This window comes from Dermochelys coriacea, chromosome 9 (genome assembly GCF_009764565.3).
Source record: "Dermochelys coriacea isolate rDerCor1 chromosome 9, rDerCor1.pri.v4, whole genome shotgun sequence".
NCBI classification, from domain to species: Eukaryota; Metazoa; Chordata; order Testudines; family Dermochelyidae; genus Dermochelys; species Dermochelys coriacea.
In genome coordinates this window covers 91745003-91760240 of record NC_050076.1, presented here as the reverse complement: position 1 = coordinate 91760240, position 15238 = coordinate 91745003, and the positions used below count along the sequence as shown (strand labels likewise).

The 15238-nt window shown below is 44.1% G+C and overlaps 1 protein-coding gene across 6 annotated transcripts in view; it reads right to left on the bottom strand.

The window, feature by feature from the left end:
• The window catches only part of IL1RAPL2 (interleukin 1 receptor accessory protein like 2), a 569055-nt gene that overhangs the window by 539083 nt on the left and 14734 nt on the right, over nt 1-15238 (bottom strand). For 4 of the 6 annotated variants that reach the window (XM_043492438.1, XM_038417782.2, XM_038417786.2 and 1 more), the window contains one exon: nt 3325-3425. The exons of the other annotated variants lie outside the window; for them this stretch is intronic. In XM_043492438.1, the coding sequence (XP_043348373.1) occupies nt 3325-3406 (82 nt within the window). In that variant the 5' untranslated portion in view covers nt 3407-3425. The remainder of the gene's footprint in view (nt 1-3324; nt 3426-15238) is intronic. 6 annotated transcript variants of the gene reach the window in all.

Below are 15238 nucleotides of genomic sequence, written 5' to 3'. Positions count from 1 at the left end.
GTTGGCCTTCACTTTCATGTACGCAATAGTTTTAAGTTGTCAAAGGGATACCAAATGGGTCTTGCAATTATTTTAAGCCACTTTCAGAAAACCCATCCACTGTATAAGTCACGAGTGGCAGGGAAGGTGGCCCATATAACAATCTCTTTGCGCTCTGTACTATGTAAAATTGTTTCAGGGTTCTCAAAAGATAAGAATTTCATTGAAATATTTCCTACAAACAAAAAAATGTATTCAAATTCTATGAGCCAATACCATACTAGCCAGAGATGGACTCGCGCAGCAACACTGATATGGGGATTTAAGACACTTAGAAGTTCAAGGGTGATGAAATATAGGATTTTGTAGTTCTCAGGATTAGTTCTGAGCCAAAAATCTAAAACTAGACAATTCCAGTAATGATTCAGCCAAACCTATTCAGACAACAGATTCTACAGCCTTGAACCATTTAACTTGACAGTCAAGCTGTTTTCTGCTGAAACTACTACCTGTCAAGTTGACCGTATCATCTGTTTCCCTGCACTCCTCTTGCTGTCTGTATTGGTCGGTCATCCCTGATCTTATATGTGGTTGTAAGCTTCTTGACTGTCTTTTTGTTTTGTGTTTATACAGCACCTAGCACAACGGGGTCCCAGTCCATGAGTAGCGCTCCTAGACACTACTGTAATATAAATAATAAGAATAGCAGCTTCTCTGATGTTCTTTCCTCCATGCAATGTATTCGGACTGACACATGACATTCAGTGAAACCCCTTGCATGCAGTCAAGCAATCAAAAGGTAGTTCTTCCAATGTAAAGGACCTTTTCAGAAAGGGTAAAGTTATCAATTATGCTTCAAATACTTCAATCACAGAAAGTGCATTTCTCACATACATTGAGAGAGAAAAAAAATCAATCAATATTCTGCTCCTAAAAATCATAGGGTATGTATAAGAAAGAATGCATATAGAAAGTAAAAAGAAAAGGAGTACTTGTGGCACCTTAGAGACTAACAAATTTATTAGAGCATAAGCTTTCGTGAGCTACAGCTCACACGAAAGCTTATGCTCTAATAAACTTGTTAGTCTCTAAGGTGCCACAAGTACTCCTTTTCTTTTTGCAAATACAGACTAACACAGCTGCTACTCTGAAACATATAGAAAGTAGAAAGCTAGCCACATATATTCATGTAGTTATAAAGGGATACTATATATTTCGGTCTTAAATCCATTTTTTCTTTCATCTTATGCTTGGCATACATTAGCCCACCCAGATGAGAAATTTACTCCAGTAGGTTAAATTTAGCAATAGGCAGTCTAATATATTAAAGGATTTTTTCCCCTACTGATATTCAACCTGAATTGAGATAGACAAAAATTGCCAATAACTCAAGGTTTTTTGCAAGATAAGTCAAAGAAAGCAGCCAAGATCAATGTACTAAAATATAGCTAGTGGTACACTATCAGCTGGAAGACACTATACCTACAGATATTTTAGGTTTCATAGACGCTGTAGAAATGTAAGGCTGGAAGGGACCTCAAGAGGTCATCCAGTCCACCTCATGCGCTGAAGCAGGACCAAGTATACCTAGACCAGGGGTCGGCAACCTATGGCACGCGTGCCAAAGACAGCACGCGAGCCAATTTTTAATGGCACGCTGCTGTCTGCTGGACCTGGGCAGACAGCAACATGCCACTAAAAATCTTGCCCGGCCTGGCCCGCTCTTTTCCATCCCCGGCTCTCTCCTTGCAGGGCAGGCAAGCTTCCCCATTCCCCCGCCTCTTCCCCCAGCGTGCTGGGTTCCTGCCCCTCCTTTTCTCCCTCCCTGCAGCCGATCAGCTGACAGCCTTTGCTACAGAGGGGGAGAGGGAAAAGCGGAGCCGCAGCATGCTCTCTGCTCCGGGGACCTTGGGGAAGGGGGTGGAATCAGGGCATATCCCCTCCAGCCCCCTGCCGTGAGCCGCTCAAGGCAGGGGGCTGGAAGCACCCCACGATGCCAGCCCACACCCCCAGCCCTGACCAGTGCATCCCCCACACACACCCCAACCCTCTGCCTTGACCCCTGCACCTTTCTCTCACACACACACACACACACACACACACACTCCAGCCCCGACTCCGGCACTCCCCACACATTCCCAGCTCCCTGCCCTGACTCCTGCACCCTCCTCACACACCCCCAGACCCCTGCCCTGACTTCTGCACCCCCACATCTCATGCCCTGACTCTTGCACCTCCCACACCCACCCTGAGCACCAAACGGGAGCTCCTGCACACACACACACACACACACACACACCAACATTCCCACCTGCACCCCTTGCACCAAATGGGAGTTGCCCAGGTAAGTGCTTGACACCCAAACCTCCTGCCCCAATCCTGAGCCCCCTCCCTCATTTTAGCTCCTGGCCAGATCCTGCACCCCCACCCCAGCCTGCTCCTTCACCCCCAGCCCTGGTCTCAGCACACTCCCACCCTCATCTCAGTGCAGAGAGAGGAAAAGTAGCTTAGACACAATCAACTGAATAAGGCATATACTGCACATTCAACAACGTGCTCGATTTTATCCCATACCTACTTACTATGATCTCAGAAGATTCACAACTGTATGCAAGATCTTGACGCCTAATCCTCCTCAGACAGGAATCCCTCTGAGGTCAAAGTTTTGCTTGAGAAAGGAGAGCAGGTTCAGATCATGACTTTAAACACTGGGTAAAAATAACCCTCTGGACAAGAAGTTACTTTTGGTGCCAGTGCCAATTCTATGGGTTAGATGGTTTTTTCTTTCAAGCTAGATGATAGCTGGCCTAAAGCCAACATAAGATTTAAAAAAAACCAAAACAAACAAAAAAAAACAAACCCACACGACATTTTATAGACTTTGGGCCCAGTTCTTATTTACAGATAGGCCCCTTTACACCACCCAGAATGTAAAGGAGCCTGAAAGTGGATGTAAATTCATGTTGACTTTTAAGATCCTTTTATACTTTCACAAGAAAGTGTGAGCACCTTAGTGTAATTGAGAACTGGGCCATTAAAAAAAAAAAAAAAAGGCCTAAGATACTCATAAGCTTGACAGATCAGCATTTTTCATGGTAAATCACTTCAGGCTTAATATCAAAACATTTCAATACAATGAACACGCAGACAGAAATTCCATCGATGCTAAACAACAACGTTTAGCCTGTTGCACAGCTAGCAGGCAGTTTGTGTTGGATACAACCCTTTTTAAATAATTGATCAACAAGGATTATGCATGCAGAACAAAAATTGGGTCTATGACATGATCGCCAAAGCCAGACTTTGTTAAATATAAAATAACGATCACATTTTTCTGAGACTTACCAGAATTTCTCTTTGATACCAGCTTCAAATTTGTGCTGACTACTGTACAGATCACAAGAACCAAGAGAACGGGAGACTTCATCTTTCACTTTCATTGACAGCTGAAACGCAAACAGAGCATGAAGTCTGAATCACAGCTCTTTGCTACAACAAAGCAACAGCTAGAGCTGAACATTTCTCAAAGAGCCATTATGGGGCAATGGCTTAATCTAGTGACTTTTGGGGGGCAGCTTGGGCATTATGCCGAGCTAGGAAAACAATGTTTCAAAATAAATAATTTATCAGCATATCAGACAAAAAAGTTTTTTAAATGACACAGAAACTTTCTCCTTTAGAAACAGTTAAACTATTTATTTGAAATAGTACGTCTATTATATCAAATTAGATTTTTGTCTGTTCTAGCCAGGAGATTCGGGTGGCCACAGTCAGAGTCGTCTCCTACAAAGAAAAGATATCTTTTTAAATAGTTTGATCTCCCACATTACATGACAAGATCTAAGAGCAGTTATTTGCATAATTTCTTAGAAATCTTATTTCCCCACTGGTAACATTACAAGAGCTGCTGCAATGAATTACTATTCCCGAGATTTCACCTATAAAATGAACTAAAGACGGGTGAATGAAATTTAGAAGTCAATGAATGCAAGTCTCAGGGTTCTTATTAGAGATAAGATTAGTCTTTCCTGAGAATTTTACTGTCAGCTTTATATTACCTACTTTAGAGGCGAGAGAAATCAAGTTTAAAATTTGCAGTTTTAATTTATATAGTTATTGAAGCAAGTTCCACTTTCATTTATCAAAGTCACTCAAGAAAGTGTGGTTGCAAATATACAACACAGTAGAATTCAGTCCCTTATGTGCATATAAAAAATAGCTATATTAAATTCTAAACATGCACTTAGCTTTAAGCACATGTAGTTCCATTGATTCACATGCTTAAAGAGAAACATGAATCAGGACCCTAGAAAGCCATAACTTTATCAAAGACCCCTCTTGACTTCAATAGGTTTTGGATCAGGCCCTTTATTCTCAGCAAAAATACACTAGTTAGATCATCTGTATGAGGAATTTATTAGGCATTAAAAGAATAAATACTCAATCTTACAGCAGAATGACATTTCACAGGGACAATTATTTTTTTAAGAGCAGTAATATGTGAAACCATCAAGCTAAAAGGCAAAGGAAATAAATATTTACGTTCACACAGAGAAATAAAATATTCAGCTGGATAGCCCGCTGTCCCTTCAAAAGCATCCACAACTAGAGGACCAGTGAATTATTGTACACAGATCTGAAAGTTTTTAAATAATAAGATATCAAAAGAGTGTACACATCCTGTGAGTCTCTGGAAATCATATTTTAATTTATTACATTATGTCTTTCCCCCCTTGTAATTTTACTACCAGCCTAACTGTCGTGTGAAGAAAGTGTAAAGGACCATGGATAATCTCTTGTATAATGGCAATTATGCTGCTATTCTATTATTTCAAAAGTACCACTTCATTTTAAGACTCTATCCCCACCCCTCGCTACAGTACTATAGCTATAAATATGCAATGCTTCTCTCTCACAAATTCTACCTTCCCTTGAGCACTTTATGCCTATTGATTCCCTAGGCTTACCATGTTAGAGGACCAAAAGGCTACGTGATGAATTATGAGAAGTGAAGGCTGTCTCACAATGGTTAGTGAAAGAATTAGTATTCATTTTTTCTTAACCTCTCCTTGGAGTACCAAATCCTGATACAAGTAGAGCCATCTTGACGAGGCAGTTAAAAAAATGTAATGGAACAAACCTTTTACTAGATAATTGCAGTGATGATGTTATGCTACAATGACTGTCAAGTGTAGCTTTGCAAATTGCTTTCTCCACTTTGCTCTCTTCAGTTATTACAGTGGAGGTAGGCAACTCAGGTCATTGTTTCACACTGGATTTTTTTTAAACTAAAAAGTCTGCAGCAAATAGACTATAAAAAGCAAATTCTACTTACTAATACATTATTCATGCTAGAGCTAATGGGAATTTTGCCAACTGATTTCAATAGGGACAAAATTTTGCCATTGGCTTCAGTGGGACCAGGATTTCAGCCACTGTAGTGGTTTCCTAATCTGTCCGTCTGCCCAAAGAGACTGAAAGCCTAGGGGGTAGATTTGGGTCATTCCTTTAAGTCCCCCCATTGGAAAGTAGCACTTTTGAGGCTGTTGTGACAGAATCAGCAATACTGAACATCCCTGTACGGTTACCTTTAGACATGCCAGTTAAAAAAATCTTAATTTTTTACAATTTAAAATTTACAACAACTGAGAACTTGAATAATGAAACTGAGGTTATAGAAAATATTATTTGTGCTTAAGGGGATCCCACATAATAAGCTTCTTGAATTTTTTCTTTATTACTATTTATTTGTATTATGGTGATGCTTAATGGCCCCAACTGAGATCAAGGTCCCTTTCAGCTAAATATTGTACAGCTACACAAGAGGTAGTCTCTGCCTTCAAACAGTTTACAATCCCAGGCTGGTATTTTCCAAGGCACCTGAGGGAGTTTGGCACTTAACTTCTCTAGCCCCCTTCAAAATCCCAACCATAAAGAGACAAAACAAAGGACAAGAGTGGACACCAAAAAGGTAAAATGACTTGTGCAAAGTTGGATGGCATGTCAGTGTCAGGGAAAGAACCTGATTTCTCACATTTGGGGGCTGTCCCCTATGAAGGCTATGGAAGATGGAGAGGACAACACAAATAAATCTCAGCAGATGTCATGTTTTAGGACTTGGCAGGGGGAGACAACGTTACTCTGCTAGGATTCTTTTAGCCACGTTCCAAGGCACAGAAGACTTAGAATCTCTTTCTAAGGGGAATGAAGGAACTAAGGGCAGAGACAGAAAGAGACCCCCAATCCCTTCCCCCCCCCCAAACACACAGGAAAATATTAAGATCAGGAAATGTTTTAGGTTGGGATGTACCTTTTAGTATTTAACTAGGAAGGGAAACCCTAGGCAAGGGGTAAGAATCAGACATTATTCCAGTGGCCGTACATATACCTCATTGAATGCAGGATGTGGAGTCTGACCATTCACAGAATGGGGCACATCCTCAGTTGGTGTAAGTTGTCATTTACTTCAATGGAGCTATGACAATTTACAATCAGCTGAGGATCTAGAGCAGAAAGAAATCAAGACATTTGAAACATTAAAGAGAAAATGTGGACATTTAACTCCCCAGTCCTCTCTCTCTAAAATGCACATGTGGATTGCATAACACAGAGGTATGTGCCTGGATACCCCCGCCCCCCCATTATCAAATGTGACCATGGCAATAAGATTTCTATGCTGGTAGAGACCTACCAAGGGAATGACCATACCACTAGATCTGACCAGGAATTTTCCCCTCTGAATGGGTCTGGCAAAAGATGCTCTTTTCGCAAAGAAAAGAAATTTTCCCATGGGAGAATTTTAATTCACGCCCCCTCCCACCCTCCAATAAAATGGATTTCCCTTCCTCCCCCCCCCCCAATCAGAAAAATCTGAACGATGCTCTGGCTGCTCACCTGGAAAGCTCGTCAATTTTGCTTTCTCCCTATAGGGAGAAAGTGAAATTGTCAAGAGTCTTCCAAGCGAGCATCCAGCAAGCTAAAAAGATTCCACGTTGGTTCTCCCAAAAACAGGATTTTTCCAGGAAATCCCTTCATGTGAAAAATTTTCGCATTTGACTTTGTCCCAGTTTGGGATGAAAAAAAGTTTCAAAAGGATTTTTCCACAGAAAGGGATTTCTATTTTCTGGCCAGCTCCATGTATCATATGATGCAAGATGAATATATGTTCTTGTACATACATACACACACACAATGGCTGTTTCTCTGTGCTGTTATTTTAGAATAGGGGGTTTGAGCTGCCCTCACAATATTTTAAAGGAGTATTTTTCCACAAACTCAGAACTCACCTGAGCCCTTGGATGGTTCCTCTGACCACTCTTGCGGCTACGGGACTTTTTCCATAAGAGTGAAACTTGGAAATAAGCGTTATACTGCAGAATGGCCCCTCCCCAAAACAAGGGGAGCTGGGGCAGCATGCCATAGGCAGGACCGGCTCTAGGCACCAGCAAAACAAGCAGGTACTGAGGGCGGCACATTTCTAGGGGCGACATTCCGGCACCGGCCATGCCGCCCCTAGAAATGTGCCCCCGCCGCCCCCAGCTTGCCTCCGCCTGCTCCCCTGAGCACACTGCCACCGCTCTGCTTCTCCCCCCTCCCACCCAGGCTTGCCGCACGTGAAACAGCTGTTTCGGGGAAGGCGGCGGTGGTGGAGCGGAGGTGAGCTGGTGCAGGGAGCAGTTCCTCTACCTACCCCATTACTTCCTGCGCTCCCCCCCCACCCTCACTCCTCTCCGGTCTGCCTGCTCCCCTGAACGCGCTGCCTCTCCCTCGCCTGAGAGGGTTGGGGGAGAAGCGGAGCAGCAATGTGTTCAGGGGAGCAGAGATGAGCTAGGGCGGGAGATTGCCAGGGGGAGCCGCAGGAAGTAATGAGGAGGGGGGAAATGTGGCAAGCCCCAGGGAGGAGGCAGGGCTGGGGATTTGGGGAAGGGGTTGGGAAGGGGCGGAGCTGGGGGGGGCACAAAAAAAAAAAGCAGGGGCAGCCAAAAGATTTTTTGCTTGGGGCGGCAAAAATCCTAGAGCCTTGGCCATAGGAGGCATGAGGCCTGGGAGTTTGTTGTCCCTACACTGACTTGTGTGTCTAGCTCCGCATTGTGTAGATCCCAAAGATGTATCAATTTAAGGAGCTAAAACCAACAGCTAAGCCTCACTCTCCTCTGCCTTCCAGATGGAAGAGGGGTGTCAGGGCCAGATCATGGGTAGCCAGACCTAATGCTCAGAGCTGCAGTCCTCAGTCAGGAGTCAGCTGGGTTGGGATACTGGGAGGTCAGAAGCAAGAGAAACTGGAGATCAGAACCACGAGTCAGAGGCGACGGACAAACCAAGGATCAGGAGCCAAGCGAGGCCGGTGGAGCTGGTGTCAGCAGGCACATAGTCCTGAGCACAGTGGATCCCAGTTGTTCAGACAGCTCCCTGTTGCTGGCTTAAGTGGGGCCAAAGGGCCAGTCAGCTGCTCTGGGACTCTGCCAATGGGCTGTCGGGGCAGAGCCTCAAACTGGGGCTGGTCCTGGGTCAGCTATTGTTAGCAGGCTGCCAGGTGGAGAGTTCTGGCTGCTCTTGTAATCCCTTGGACCCAGGTTCAAAGGTCTGGAATGTGGAAGGAAAACCCACTGGTTACATTTGCATCTCATTTGCACTGACAGGGTTACCATGTTTCTAGAGTGTTAAGTCCTCCATGTGTGACTAAACTGTTTATGGGGAGATTTAAATTATTGTAGCTGCCAAGATCCCCTTTAGTGCAAAATTTCTTCTTGTGGGATTCATGGGGGGGGGGGGGAAGGGGTGTAAAGAGGAGGAGAAGCAGAGGAGAAAAAAGAGAGATAAGCCTTGACTGGATTGTGTTAATTTGCAGAAATATTAGCTATGACAAGCCAATTAAAGTTCAATGTAATTTCCCCATAGTAAAAAGATAAAGTTTATTTCTATCAAGGTCAACCCTTCTGGAAAAAAGAATCAAGATTCCAGTTGTATCTTGTTTGACTTCCCTTTAATCCAGGGGAGCCACTGATCCATGAAGAAAGGGAAACGACATATGGCAGGATTTCCCTTGACATTTATGGAAAGAAAAGAGGAAATTCAGCCTTGAGATTCGATACTTTTTGTGGATTTCACCTTATTTATTCCATGAGCACAGAAATACAAGGTAAGGAAATACAAGTTACAGGGCACCTCTTAGTGATAACCTAATGGGCATACACCACAGGGCACATCACCACAAGGAATGGGCTTCTGCCCTTCACAAATGCAACACACAACAGATGACGCAACATAATAAACCTCAGCGCTGCTCCCACCCAATCCCACACATACTGCAACTCTGTATTTGCGAACATTGCCAATGCTTGCAATTAAGTTTTGGCATTGTACTGTGAGGGAGGGTAATATTCTGGGCATCGTACATTGCCTGATCAGTTATTGCAATTGCCACAAACTTCAGGATTAGGTCCCTTGTCATTTCAAGGTCTGTTTGTAGCACCAGGAGTGCAGTATTGTACACAGGAGAATGGACAAAGGGATCCAGCTATGTGATTTTAATTACACAAAACATGAATGATATTTGGAGTAAGCCAAGTGGCCTAGAGAGAAGGGAGTTCACTAATGACACCCGTTGGTGAACAGGGGGAAGAGCAGGTGGTAGAGGCTCCCTAAGGGAGGGAACTCTTTGCCAGCATCTGTTGGGGAGCCAGGAGAAGTGACTGAATGGGCCAGGCTGCATTTGCATTTGGTTCTGACACAGTTTGGGGGAACGTTAGTCAAAATGCAGTTAATTTTTAACTTTGGGGGGGTAATACCTGACTGGGATAACAGCATTTTAACAAATGTACATGAGAACTGCATCAAGCATACCTGGGGTGAGGGGTCAAAACTACACTCTAGCATGGCTAGGCAGCAGAGCCTGGACAAAGGTAGACAGCAGGGGACTTATCTCTGGTGGGAGAACATTCCTGGTGGCAAGGACTCTGTCCAGGGTCTGATACATGGACTGTCCCTCTCTGAAGGCATATGAAAAGAAAGCTTTTGTTAAGAGGTGGCTGATGGTGCAGGGGCAGCTGCGAAGTCTGAGGCAGCTTTTGCTGAAGCCACAGAGGACAGCAGCATAGCTGAAGAACTCCATTGAGGGCCCCCCCCCACCTCCCATCACTACCAAAGCATTAAGTGGTGGATCCCCCAGAGCAGGCCAGGGAGCTCTTCGCTTACAGGTTGGAGAGGGATCTGCCTGACCACTGCCAGTCCAGACAACAAAACAGAAAGTGGGGGTACAGTGGAGAAGGAAAGTGGCTATTTCAGAAGCACACTACTTGATTAGATGTTCTTCCCATGAGTGGAGGACTGAATTTAAGACTATTGCCAAGATACCCTGGGGTTGGGAGTCTGAATATATAGTTGATTATTGGCTTCCCCAAGTTTATTCTGTGTCCCCTTCTTCCCCCTCCTCCCCAGAAAATTCTCTTTGTTTCATTCACTGACTCGGCTTATGAGTGGGGAGATATCAGCTACCCCGGATTTCCAAGAGAATATTTATTTAGTTTTCCCAAGTTTCTGGGTGGGGACTAGAGACAAAAGTTATCCATAGGAACCCCTAGATAGTTTGAAGCTGGCCCTTTTGGTTGAGACTCCACCACCTGGAAAGGAGGGTGGGAGGAGACTGAACATTTCTGATAGTAACACATTATTCGGTGTGGCTAGAGGAAACAGGCAAACCTGCCCCCTCTTCTCAACTCAGTATAGAACAAATCTTTCTCCTCCCTCCCCCGAATACTATGCACGAGAGCAGACCACAGAGTTCAGGCAGCTGTCCAATTCAGAGTTGTAAGCAACGGGCAAGACCAGGAGAACCAAGCTGCAATGTAGCATAAATACCACCCATTCCCCTGACAAAAGTCTCAAATCTGATATTCTGCTCAAAGTCAGCCTACACCCCCTTCTCTGCAGTGAAATGTTCAATCCTCTCTTCCTAACTCCGCTCCTGCCCTTGAAAATACAGTCTGGTGAAATATTCTCCTCTTTTCTTTAAGAGCTCCTTCTCCCGAGCTCCAACAGCTTCCTGGATTCAAAAGGATCCCCAGAGAAATGATCGGGAGAAGTATTTTAAATGGGGATAAGCAATTAATATTCTGTACAGATGCCTACGCTGTTGTCTGTCTATATTGGGCTCCACGGCTTTGTTTTTCCATAAAATTAGGTTTTGTTCTCATCCTTATAAAAATTGCATTTTTATATAACAATATTAGTGACTCCACTCTGTAGTTTGCTTTTCAGATGCAAAGCGTGATTTGCCGATGCTCCACAAGGCTCTATGGACTCTGGTTTCTCCACAGTAGCTGAGATGTAGAAGGTGCTCATTAAAACAAAACCCCACCTCTTTGGCAGTCTCCAATTGTCAGGTTTTGTTGCTCAGAAGTCTCAGGGAAATAAGTTACCATTTCTTCACACAAAGCATGAACTGGCAACACTAATTCTTTTGTCTTTTTGCCAGTACTCTAGATATAATGTTTTATGTTCCATTCTTTTGATGTTATTTTTCTACTTTCCAAGGCTTTTAATTTTAATGAGGATTTTTCTATCAGCCTGCTCCTCTCCTTTTGCTACCTCAAACTTTGAGCTGCCTCTCTCTTATTGCTGGTTTCCTATATCACACTGTCTTCTATAATGGACTGCAGACCACAGGCCTCTTTATACACACCTGAATCCTACCAGGAAGGGGTGGGGTGGGGGAGAAAGAGAAAAGAGCACAAAAAAAACAAAAACAAAAAAAAGCCACCACACACTGACACAGGATGTGTGCTAATTTCAAATCCAAGATCTTCAGCTCTCCTTGGTAGGAGTCATGCAGGATTCTTTGTTCTGTTGCTCCATGAACACTGAATAAGATTTCATTTTTTGCCTAATTCAGTGTGCATCTTCAACATCTTAACCAGCCTCTTAAGTCATCTAAATGCCACATGACTGAATCCAAACTGTGCTATGGAATTAGATTTCATACATCTCTATTTGAAGATCCATGTCACTGTTGCTAGCATAGTCTCTAGACTAAGTTATCATCGGACAAACTCACATTCTTTTTCTGGCCATGAACATTTAAGGCTAAAATTAGAACCAAGGTGTCTTGTGGTTCCAGGAGTGTGCTACTTGCAAGCATGCAGTGACCACACTGATAATGCAGAATTACAGGATAAAGAATCACTACAAACTAAAACTAGTGGTAATGATTACTCAGTAACACAAGTGAGCAAGAACACATCACGTTGGTGCTCTGGGTGTTGCACTGTCTCCACATCCAGAACTGGATCCATTTCAAGGGCATGGTGCAAATCTTGAAAGGACTCTTTTAAAGGCCAGGAGTAGGGATTTGGAGATGGGGAGCAAAAACTTTACAGCCCCTTAATTCTGTGAGCTTGCATAGTGCTGGCTGAGCATGTCTTCCATGAGATCACTGCAGGTTTGAGGAAACAATCTCAGCACTGAGTCATTGGTCCATGCAAGTGTTATTTCAAAGTAAGTGTATTGCAACAGGGCTCCCATGTTGGTATTGGGCTGGATCCTGGAGCAGATTACACCCCTTTTTTGGCAGAGAACTCTTCAGCATATGTATTGAGCAAACATGTTCCTCTAGTGCTAGTTTATTTTTTCCCTTCCTTGTGGATTTTGAATTGACCTTTACTTGAAAGCAAACAACTTGAGTCTGGTTCTGCTCTCAGTTATATAGGGCAACCCAACCAACCTGGTTGCAGCTGCTCCTGCATCACAGGGAGCAGAATTTTGCACCTAGAATTTCAGCTCTCAGGCGTGATAATTGATGAAGAGTCCTCATTAGAGGTGAGTGCAAGCCACAGAGTTCAGACGAAGACCTAGACCCAAACTTCCACAAATTCCAAATTGTCAGACTTCACTCAGGGCCATCTCCGGCCCTCACCGCTAAGCCTTCCCATCAGTCACTACTACCTTTGAAAACTCTAGTTAGTTGCTCTGATTCCTTTAAGGTATTTTAAAACAAAAACAAAAACTCCACCCTCTACTAGTAGAATACTGCAATCAGTACCTGTGGCAAACACACCCCAGCATGCCCCCTCCTATTGCAGCACCTCTTACCTCAGTTTCTCCCACCTTCTTTGGGCACACTTCAGCCACACCACTTTACAGCATCTAACCCCTTCTGGAGGCTTCACGTCCTTTATTGAAGTCCAATGAAAATACTCACACACAAAAACCCAAACCTTCAGCCTGGCTAGGCTAAGCTGGCTGCCTCTTCCTCACAAGCGCATCTCATTTACTACAGTTTGTCCCCACGCTTGTCTTAGGCTCCTGTCCTTCAACAGCCACACTGTCCAGAGACTGACACACTCCTCCCCTCGCTCAGGGACTCAGACAGGTTACAGCTCCTCAAGGCCCCTGTCTCCAGTCAGGTTGCCAGCTCACCCCTGCAGTAGCCTGTCTGCTCTGCTTCTTCTTCCTTTCAGGCTACTTACCAGACCCTCTCCCAGGTCTTGCTTCCCCTGACTTGGCTCACCCAGCTCTTATGGAAAGGCAGCTAGCCCCTACTCTCCCCCCAGCTGGGCTTTATTTCTAATCAGTCCAGGCCCACCTCCAGGTGGAAGCAGGCAGATTAATTGATCTCTTAAGCCCATAATAACCCTTTTATACCATGTTCAAATCACAGTACTACAGAAATGATAATGCTGCCTACCTGGAAGCTCTGCCTATGTGGGCATTAGCACCATAAGCTACCTCTTCAGTCTTCCAGTCAGGAAGAGGTTCATCCCAAGTGTCAAGCTGGTTTCTAAAGCTCTCTCTGCAGTGCCTTCACCAGGCCCCTTTTTATACTTGACGGCTGCTCAGCTCAGCTGGAAGCAGAGGCTCAAGTAGCTCCTGTGAAATACCATGTGCCTAACAGTTCATGCAGAATCCTTAGACTTGCTTCTTCTAGCACTTACCAGAACATCCCTATCCATTTGCCTGTTTCTGTGACACGCCCTTCTCCTCCACTCCTCAGGGCAGGTCTGCTCATTCACAGAATAGTCTATTTCTCTCCACCAACTTCCAGCCTCAGAGATCCAGACAGCACATAAGGTCATCTGAGATCCAAAGTTCCTTTTAAGTGAGGATGAGTGAAACAGCCGTTCATTGTCAACTGGCATTGCTTTCGGGGGGGAGGTTCATACTAGTAAGAGATTAATAGGAACTGCAACCTTACGGGGGGGGACCTTTTAATATCCATCTCCTCTACCCCACTTCTACTCTCACCACATATGCCCACCCCTATCTTCCTAACAATTTCCACTGCCTGCTGTGTGAATCTCCTTCACTAGCTCAAAGCTAGGATGTGTTTAGGTTGAATGCCCATTTTGAGACCTGTTTGCTCAGCATTTTCTGAAATATTAGAGCCCCTGGACACCCAAAATCATGTTAGAAAAACTCAGCTCAAGACTCCATCTCTCAGCCCAGATGGATTCTTTCCAATTCCCCAGCCCTCAGGATTCACGAATACAATTCACCAACGCTTCAGGCCCAGTTCTTCCACCACAGGAGAAGAGTTACACCCCCCACACAATCAGCCTCACCACATTCACTTGGATTTTTAACTCTTGAGCAATGCTGGCTCTGATCATATGCTCAATATTTGTCTTGCATTAATCATGCTGCCATTAAAAGGCTGTTGCTTGTCCATGACTAGAGCTGCAGTTTGTAACATCTAGAAGAGGTTCTTTGCCTTAGTTACACTGTAAATGTCTTTTAAAAAAATGGACTGAATGAGACAATGTAGTCATGACTGTGTTCCTATAAAGGAACAAGTGCTGTTAACATTTCTAATTTACCTCAGGCATAAAATTTAACAGTAAAGGTCAAATTTAAACCATTTCTCCAGAACACTAAAAACAGCCCTTGATAGCTCTTTAGGATCTCCTATCCCCTAACCTACCATATGTGACATCGGTGTGAAAAACAGCTCATGCCTCTCAATGGCCCGCTTCTTTCAGAACATGGCTACTTACTTGTATGAAAGCACCAGGAAGCATGAAATCCCATGTACAAGTCAGGATTCACATTTATTTTTGGTATTTTTAATATTAAATTGGTTTCCTTAGGGCAGTACAAAAACCTCTATAGAATAGATGAGATTTCAGTGGGTGTTTTGAGTGTGCCAGGACAGGACTGTAGGACTGGGTCATCTAAATTTATTCCTGGGATCTCTCTATTAGGTGACACTAGGATGGTAGCAGAAGCTATGAGTCAGTATGGGCTCAATCCTGCCACGTGCTGAGCA